The sequence below is a fragment of the Nerophis ophidion genome, linkage group LG19 (assembly GCF_033978795.1).
Source record: "Nerophis ophidion isolate RoL-2023_Sa linkage group LG19, RoL_Noph_v1.0, whole genome shotgun sequence".
In the NCBI taxonomy this organism is placed as follows: Eukaryota; Metazoa; Chordata; class Actinopteri; order Syngnathiformes; family Syngnathidae; genus Nerophis; species Nerophis ophidion.
In genome coordinates this window covers 15241746-15251394 of record NC_084629.1, presented here as the reverse complement: position 1 = coordinate 15251394, position 9649 = coordinate 15241746, and the positions used below count along the sequence as shown (strand labels likewise).

At 40.1% G+C, this 9649-nt stretch overlaps 1 protein-coding gene across 1 annotated transcript in view; it reads right to left on the bottom strand.

The window, feature by feature from the left end:
* fhl2a (four and a half LIM domains 2a) overlaps window positions 1–4776 on the bottom strand; it is a 13205-nt gene extending 8429 nt beyond the window's left edge. The window contains exons 1-2 of the mRNA XM_061879290.1: window positions 4621–4776; window positions 685–852 (exon numbers count right to left, since the gene is read on the bottom strand). Coding sequence (XP_061735274.1) covers window positions 685–840 — 156 coding nt within the window. The 5' untranslated portion in view covers window positions 841–852; window positions 4621–4776. The remainder of the gene's footprint in view (window positions 1–684; window positions 853–4620) is intronic.
* Between the last annotated feature and the right edge of the window lie 4873 nt (window positions 4777–9649).

The following is a 9649-nucleotide window of genomic DNA, read 5'->3' as shown; positions in this document are numbered from 1 at the left end:
CTGTATGGGAGGCGCAAGCTCAGCTAATATACGGTAAGCGGCGACTTTTTAACCACAATTTTTTCACCGAAACATGCTGGTTGATAAGTGTTCGGGATCCATGTCCGCTCTGATCCATAGTAATGTTTCAACTCTGTGAATTTTAAACAAGGAATCACCGTGTGTTTGTGTGGCTAAAGGCTAAAGCTTCCCAACTCCATTGTTCTACTTTGACTTCTCCAATATTAATTGAACAAATTGCAATAGATTCAGCAACACAGATGTCCAAAATACTGTGTAATTATGCCGTTAAAGCAGACAACTTTTAGCTGTGTGTGTGTGCAGCGCTCATATTCATAAAAGCCCGTGACGTCACGCGTACACCTCATCATTATGCGACGTTTTCAAGAAAAAAGTCCCGGGAAATTTAAAATTGCAATTTAGTAAACTAAAAAGGCCGTATTGGCATGTGTTGCAATGTTAATATTTCATCATTGATATATAAACTATCAGACTGCGTGGTGGGTAGTAGTGGGTTTCAGTAGGCCTTTAAAGATGCGTATGAGCTAACTGGGCAGTGGCCATTTTACCTAATTTTTTTATGCCTCCACAACCTGTAGAAAGGGTAGTCCCCACAAGTGATGATCAAAAACTTGGTCCCCATTCCAAATGATAACCAGTTTGTGTGCGTGTGCGTGTTCTCACCCTGTTATTGCAGCCAATGGGTTTCTTGCAGTCCTCGCAGGTATTGGAGTACAGGCTCTCGTAACATTTCACACAGTAGGGGTTCTCCTCCCGCAGGACGTACTTCTTCCCAAACAGGGACTCCTTGCAGTAGTGGCAGTCGTAGCGCTCCGTCATTTTGACTCGCGACTGATCACATGACAGCAAAAAAGACAACACAGAGGTCAGTTGTCGCTCAAGATAATGCGCAGCTATGCCCGGTGTATTTTTAAGCAACTTCTGAAGCTTTCCTTCATCGAGTCGCCAAAACGAAGAGGCTATAAATATCACTTATCAGTGGAGTTGGGCTTTAGGAGGCATACCAAAGTGTCACTGCTAATGTACACATCTATCACCTGATCTCCAGCTGTCAGCAGCACAGTATCCTTGTCACTGTGTGTACATAGTAGTGGTCACTTGTCGTAGTTGTCATTTTTGGTTATTGCACCTATGCCTACTCAGCAGTTATTCTTGCAGCTCTGCCCCCGATTAATTCATTTGACCATAAAAGGAAACTGGAAACTTCCTGTCCAAAAGTCTTTTCTTTTTAAATGAAATGTCCATGCTAGATATGCCTGTGCACCTGGTTCCCACATATTTTATTAGGCTTAAAACTGAAAAGGATTAATCTTTCTGTCCCACCCGCATTCCGCCATTGTCTGTTCCTGCCGCCCTGACTCACCTAGCTTATGCAAGGATTTATCTGCCTCCTAAAAATAAAAACGTGCTAATCTAAACTGCCACGGAATACAACCTCGGCCGAGTCCAACATGCCGCCGCAGCTGTTTTCCCAGATACTTGTTGCCGAGGAGCAAACCCACCCGTCTATCCTGCAAATAACCCTGCTGGCTTCTTTTTTTTTTTTCCACGAATGTCGGCCATCTTTCCAAGATTTTCAATTAAACCTTTGAAAATTGGCAAAACGAGAACCACAATTCTCATTCTTCTGAGAACTGAAGAGGCACTTTAGGACTTCAGCTTCGAGTATATGATACTAATAATAACTATTTTATTTATACATCGCTTTTAAAAAGGTACCCAAGGACACTGACATACAATGAAAAGAAAATGTAATCATTAAAGCACATGCAGTATAATAATAAAACCAGCAAACTGTACACGTGTAAGTCAACAAAGAATGAAGGAAAACATTGTATAGTGATAGGTTTGAAAGCACTTTTGATATGGTTTGTACTCAAAGGTAATAAATAATATAATATTCCGCAAAAAATTAAATTTCCGCAAGTGTTTGCCTCATAAATTTGTATTTGTGCAAATATTTCGAATGTATATGTAAAATGAAAAAAATGATAAAACGTACAAAACATGAATCAATGATGCCGAGCACCCACGTGGAGGTTGAAGGCAATGTTCAATCTTTAAAATAATAAAAAAAATAAAAATCTTGTTGTAGTTAATTTTGTGGCGAGTTTGGTCCGTTTTACAAAATAATAAAGCCACATATCATAGGGCAGTGGTTCTCAAATGGGGGTACGCGTACCCCTGGGGGTACTTTAAGGTATGCCAAGGGGTACATGAGATTTTTTATTTAAATATTATAAAAATAGCAACAATTCAAAAATCCTTTATAAATATATTTATTGAATAAAATATGAATGTAAGTTCATAAACTGTGAAAAAAAAATAACAATGCAATATTCAGTGTTGACAGCTAGATTTTTTTTGTGGACATGTTCCATAAATATTGATGTTAAAGATTTATTGTTTTGTGAAGAAATGTTTAGAATTCATTTCATGAATCCAGATGGATCTCTATTACAATCCTCAAAGAGGGAACTTTAAGTTGATGATTACTTCTATGTGTAGAAATCTTCATTTATAATTGAATCACTTGTTTATTTTTCAACAAGTATTTAGTTATTTTTATATCTTTTTTTCCAAATAGTTCAAGAAAGACCACTACAAATGAGCAATATTTTGCACTGTTATACAATTTAATCAATCAGAAACTGATGACATAGTGCTGTATTTTACTTCTTTATCTCTTTTTTTCAACCAAAAATGCTTTGCTCTGATTAGGGGGTGCTTGAATTAAAAACATTTTCACAGGGGGTACATCATTGAAAAATGGTTGAGAACTTCACGGAACGCCTATTTGAAAAAAAAAAAAATTTAATATACACACGCCGAGCACCCACTGGCAAAAATGTAGATGGGGGCCTATGGGCACACCCATTTGGTGACAGAGGCAAGGAAAACTCTTTCTCAAGGAGGGGTGGCCACCCGTGTCCACTAGTTGAGTTGTCATAGAGAAAGAGAGGGGAGGCTCACAATAACATTGGCTTTAATTACAAATTAATATTTTTCTTTTAATTATATTATTCACACTTTTGAATTGGGATGAATCGGGATTAATCACAGTAAATATCATTACTCATTTTATTGTCAAAATGTCATACAGGAACCATTTTTAAATGTTTTTCCCCGAATGCACGCCGTTGTTTTGTTCCAAACCGTTTTGAGGAAACGGCCCGCCAAGGTTTATTTTGAAGTGAGAACAACCCACGCTGCCTTTCATGGAACTGTCCGCAATTAATGTTAAGGAGCGTGTGAGCGCAAAATAAATCAATCTGCAACTAAACGTGATTTTAATGTCATCATTTTTTTGTGATTAAGCCCATGATTTAACCCGGTATTTTTGACAACCGCAGTTTTGATACCAGTAGAAGTTATGGTATTGTGCATTGAAATCGTGCTATAAGCGGGCTCCATCTAGTGCAGGGGTGTCAAAAGTATTGCCCGAGGGCCGGCTCAGGCCCACAAACAGGTTTCATCCAGCCCACGGGATGAGTTTGCCAAGTATAAAAATGAACCTGAAATTTTTTTATGGAATAAACTGCTGTTCTAAACGTGTCCACAGAATGTCACAATAGCAATTATTTGTATCTTTATAGATGATGTTACGCATGTACAAAATAAACCACAAGATGTTAGTACATCAGTCGAGTAAAATGATCAAACTACATAAATAAAATACAGTAAATTGATTTTGATATCATTTTTTTTTTCATCCGGATGGATTGAAAATGAACACCAATGAGTTGACTTATGAACATCACCACATAATTTATTCAGAAAATATAAATAACGACGATAAAAGATAGAATAATATTAACCGCAACCTGTAAGTGTAAAAAAACAACAATAACATTATGACTTGTACAATTTCAGAATGGGCTTGTTCTATGTTCAAACAAAGAAAACAATCTGAAGTTGTCTTTATTTTTAAGTTATCCTGCCGTGATTTTCGGGAGTAGATTTTTCTCCATGTGGCCCCCGATCTAAAATGAGTTTGACACCCCTAATGTCGTGGTACCCATGAACACCAGATTCGATAAAAACCTGTAAATTACTGCAGAAATATTTATATTTATTAGATACCAAGCACATGCATCGCGTAAATACTACTAAAAGAAATCGTAGCAGATTGCAGGAAAATTTAAAAAATTACACCAGTACTACATTTCTAACTGGTTTGTACCGTACGAGGAGAACTGACCAACAATTATTGTTTAAAAAAAATCAAAATCCTAGTGAATTGAATTTTTTTTCTTCTGATTTCCAGCCTCCATGCATGCCTGCAAAATTTTATCATAAGAGGAATCCCCCCAAAATTGATTGTGTAAAGCTGGAGCCTACCCCAGTTGACAATTGCAACATGCCGGATTGGTCAACTTCAGTATCGCCGCGGCAAAACCTAAAATTGAAATGTCCGGAAAAGTCTGACTTGGGGGTGCGTTTAGGATGGAAGAACCAGGGCTGGGATTTGTTGGTGGAGGAGAAGGAGGCTGGAAAGGTGAGGGTTACTCTGGAGATGGGAAGATGGCGAGCGGTGAAAGGATGGATCGGGAGGAAAGACGATGGGCGGATGGATAGTGGAACAGAGTCTGGTCTTACCTTCCTGTGTGAGGAGGTTGCGCCTGTGCAGAGTCTGGATAAGACTGAGGCTGGACTCTCCCGAGGTCTGTACTAGTCACTCCTGATTGCATTACTCCACCCATGAGGGGCTAATTGAACATGGAGGAGGTGCAACGTTAAAAAGGGGGTGGGTGCGCTTGATGGGAGGATTGTTTTGTTTTTTCTTCTTCTTCTTTTTTTCACTCTATAAATAAAGCAACGCTTCTTGGAGATAACCCCCGAGGCTTCCCATTCACTCACGCACCATGTGGCCTTTTACGGTCACTCATGGGGAGTTTGTGTTGACTACCACAATGCCCCCATTATCCCCCCTAATTTCATCCAAAATCTCGGTTTCCCTCGCGTTCACATGTCAGAACTGTCGGATGCAAACTCAAACTGTTACGTAACGGCATAATATTTGTTAGATAGAAGGGTCGGATGTCCGAGATAATGGTCGCCTCAACCCCACACTCGTGTGTCTCATACTTCCAATCACTGGGGAAGACGCATACAATCCCAAAGTTCCATCGCGTATCCAGACATGGCGATGACAGATACACAGAAGGGGACCAAATTACGGCGCTATTTTCTTCACCCTCTCACACACACACACACACGCACACACACACAGTGTATCGTTCTTCCATCTCTCAGGTTTTCCTGACCCGATGGACCCTGGATTCTCTCCGGTGAGAAACACGTCAGCAGTGCTTCACTAAGCTCCAAGTGCTCTATTTGTGGCACAACCATGGAGAGATTTGTTTGTATGGGAAGGAGGGGGGAAAAACAGGGGGGGGGGTCTTTTCATGCAGCCGAACGTGTTGATCTTTTGAACCAGAGCTAATTCTCTCTATGATTACTGCTCAATAGTGTCAGCATGCTAGCATGACAGGACATGGCAATAGAGCAGGGGTGTCAAACGTCTGGCCCGATGACCGGATCAGGCCTGCGAACAGGTTTTATCCGGCCCTCGGGTTTAGTTTACTAAGTATAAAAATGAACCTGAAATGTTTGAAAAAAAGAAACAGATGCACCTGTGTGAGGTTGTTAGCTGCATAACGACACCTGTCCACTCCATACAATCAGTAAGACCCAAATATTCAGCATGGCTAAGAGCAAAGAGCCGTCCAAAGACACCAGAGACAAAATTGTACAACTCCACAAGGATGGAATGGGCTCTGGAGATATTGCCAAGAAGCTTGGTGAAAAAAGGTCAACTGTTGGAGCAATAATTAAAAAAAGGGAAAAAGCTAAATATGACGGTCAATTTCAATCGGAGTGGAGCCCCATGTGGGGTCTCAATGATGCTAAGAAAAGTGAGGAATCAGCCCAGGACTACACGGCAGGACTTGGTCAATGACCTGAAAAGAGCTGGGACCACTGTTTTCATGGTCACTGTTAGTAATAGATTAAGACGTCATGGTTTGAAATCATGCATGGCACGGAAGGTTCCCCTGCTTAAACCAGCACATGTTAAGGCCCGTCTTAAGTTTGCCAATGACTATTTTGATGATCCAGAGGAGTCATGGGAGAAAGTTTTGTGGACAGATGAGACCAAAATTGACCTTTTTGGTCATAATTCCACATTGCGTGTTTGGAGGAAGAAGAATGATGCGTACCATCCCAAGAACACCATCCCTACTGTGAAGCATGGGGGTGGTAGCATCATGCTTTGAGGGTGTTTTTCTGCTCATGGGACAGGACGACTGTACTGTATTAAGGAGAGGATGACTGCAGCCATGTATTGTGAGATTTTGGCCAAAAACCTCCTTCCCTCAGTCAGATCATTGAAGATGAGTCGTGGCTGGATCTTCCAACATGACAATGACCCAAAGCACACAGCCAGGAAAACCAAAAAGTGGCTTCGTAAGAACCATATCAAGGTTCCGGAGTGGCCTATCCAGTCTCCAGACCTAAATCCAATTGAAAATCTTTGGAGGGAGCTGAAAGTCTGTTACTCAGCGACAGCCCAGAAACCTGACGGATCCAGAGAAGATCTGTGTGGAGGAGTGGGCCAAAATCCCTCCTGCAGTCTGTGCAAACCTTGTGAAGAACTACAGGAAACGTTTGACCTCTGTAATTGCAAACAAAGGCTACTCTACCAAATATTAATGTTGGTGTTCAAATACTTATTTTCAGCTTTATTACACAAATAAATTGTTAAAAATATCATAGATTGGGATTTCTGGATTTTTCTTTTTAGGTCATCTCTCATACAGTGGACATGCACCTACCGTGAACATTTTAACTCTAAATTAAGTCTTTGTTACTTTAATAAGCAATTGGTTAATGGTGAATATGTTCCACATACTAAAGTGTTACCAAAATATCCATTCATCCATTTTCTACTGCTGCCTGTCACATTGCTATTTTACGGTCTCGTAGTGCGGCACATGGCATTTCACTTCAATTCAATTTACCAATTTTCGTTAGATAACTTCATCAATTGGGATTGGACAAGACCATTTGCTAACTTTCTCAGACAACATCTCATACAGAAATGTTCATGGGTCTTTTCTCTTTCAGCACGACAGCGCAAAGTGAGAGCCATAAAAGACTGCTTCGAGGAGTATGGTATGAAACATATCAATATGTTTTATGACAAAATTGAAGGTGCACAGAACACTACAGTAGCAGAAAGTAAAACACCGTACAGATGTGCAACCACCCAAATGCTAAACATCATATAAATATATAACCGGTTGGTCAGACAAACAGGATGCTTTGTTATCTGGCTAATTGAAGTCGGATGACTTGTGGTTAACAGTAGACAGAGAAACATGTTGTGCTTGTTAGGTCGAACATGACTGGTAATAGATTGGATTACTGTGCCTTTGAGAGACATGGGACATATTTTTCATGCATACTGTATGTTTGTTTGGTTTCTTGTAAACAGGATATAGACGGGGTGCTTAAATTATACATTTTATTGTTGAAGGTTTCGAGAATGAATCGTCTCATGACAAAATGATGGAAAAATGTGTTCGCCTCAAGATCAGTGCTGAGAAAAAAAAAAGAATGATAGTCATTGAATTATATAAAGAAATCAAAACAATGACAGAACGTGTAGCAGACATGGCGAGCATATCATTGCTAGTCTGCGCCATACTGAAGCAAAAATGAGTCAAGAATGTTAAATATCTAAACAGCGGACAAGTATCCATGAAACTAATGGAAAGGCGGTGTGTTTGACAGAGGAGCTGCTGCAAGAAGATACCATAAAAGTATGCAGTCTAAGGTAAATGATGTACTTATTGTTACATTACCTCATAAAAATACTGCAGTTGTTAATACTATATTCTATTAAATTGATTGTATACAATATTTCAGATCTAAAAAAAATGTTTTTATTTCAAAAGGCATGTTATATGTTAAAATGGTGTTGTTTTGGAATTCTAACAAGGCCAAACAACCAAAAAATTGCTGTGAATTAATTTCAGTGGATGACAATGACTCGAGATACTAGTGTTTTTAGTTAAGAGTTCTGTCACAGAAACAATTAAGCTCGAAAGTTGAGGTATAACTGTAATTACAGGTGTGAAAATCGTTCATAATGTTAAGTAGAACGTGTCTATGAATGTTCTCATTTATCCAGGTCATAGTCATCTTAGGGCATTCAATCGATCGCAACTGGACTGTCTTAGAAGACGTTTCGCCTCTCATCTGAGTAGGGTTCATCAGTTCATGCTCATAGACTTAGATTGGTCAGATATATTCCAGTTGCTGGTGCCAAAACCCCAAACATTTATACTCCAAAAATCCAGGAGGTTGTGCCTGGGCAAGGATGGTGTCGTCCTATTGTAATGAGAAAAACTTTGTAGCTAAGATCAGAGATGTAAAACTGGACGAAAATGAAACCATGGTTTTATTTGACATCACCCCCCTGTTCGCCTGTATTCTAACCCAGGATGCAGTGGAGACGGTGAGGCAACGTCGACTAGGGGATCACACCTTACAGGATAGATCCACACTAAACCCAGAACAGATTGGCCTTTTGCTTGAACTTTGCCTTAACACTACATACTTTCAAATCATGGGAACGTTTTCCCGACAAAAACATGGTTGCGCTATGGGATCACCTGAATCTCCAATAGTAGCAAACCTTTACATGGAGGACATGGAAAAGAGAGCTATGAGCTCTTTTAAGAGAACAGTACCAAGTCATTGGTACAGATATTTGGATGACACGGGTGAAAATCAAAAACTGTAAGCCTTCACTGAGCACATTAACTCAGTGGACAAAAACATCAAGTTCACACGTGAGGATGTCAAAGACAATAAAATAAGTTGCCTTATTTGGACTGTGATGTCTGAATTGGAGAAAACGGGGGCCTCCATTTACCGAAAATCCACACATATCGATCAATACCTACTTTTTGACTGACACCACCCACTGGAACACAAAATGGGCGTTATCAGAACCATACAACAGAGCTGATAATGTTCCTACCAGCCCACAGGCCAAAGAGAAAGAGCATAGGCATTTGAGGAAAGCCCTCAAAAACCATGATTACCCTAGCTGGTTGTCTGTAAAAGTGCATCCAGTTCCAGAAATAACAAGAACAGAGTGGATGAGGAGGAAAAAGGTGACAGACGCAAACATACTGTCATTCCATATATATCAGGTCTATATGAGGAACACAGAATAAATTTTAAGCAACACAACATCTCAGTACATTTCAAACCAGGCAACACCCTGAGACATATACTGGTGCATCCTAAAGACCGGACACCCCACATCCACAAACCAATCTGGTGAATGCAATCCAGTGTAATGATGAATGTACTGATTAAGTTATTGGGGAAACAAAACAACCACTAAGTCGACGCATGGGACAGCATAGACGGGCAAACTCTTCAGGCCATGACTCAGCTGTCTACCTGCACCTCAGGGAGACTCCTTTGAGAACAAAAATGTACAGATTATAGACAGGGAGGACGGATGGTACAAAAGAGGAATGAGGGAGGCCATCTATGTCAAGGTTGAAAGACCATCCCTGAACAGAGGAGGTGGTCTCTTTGACAG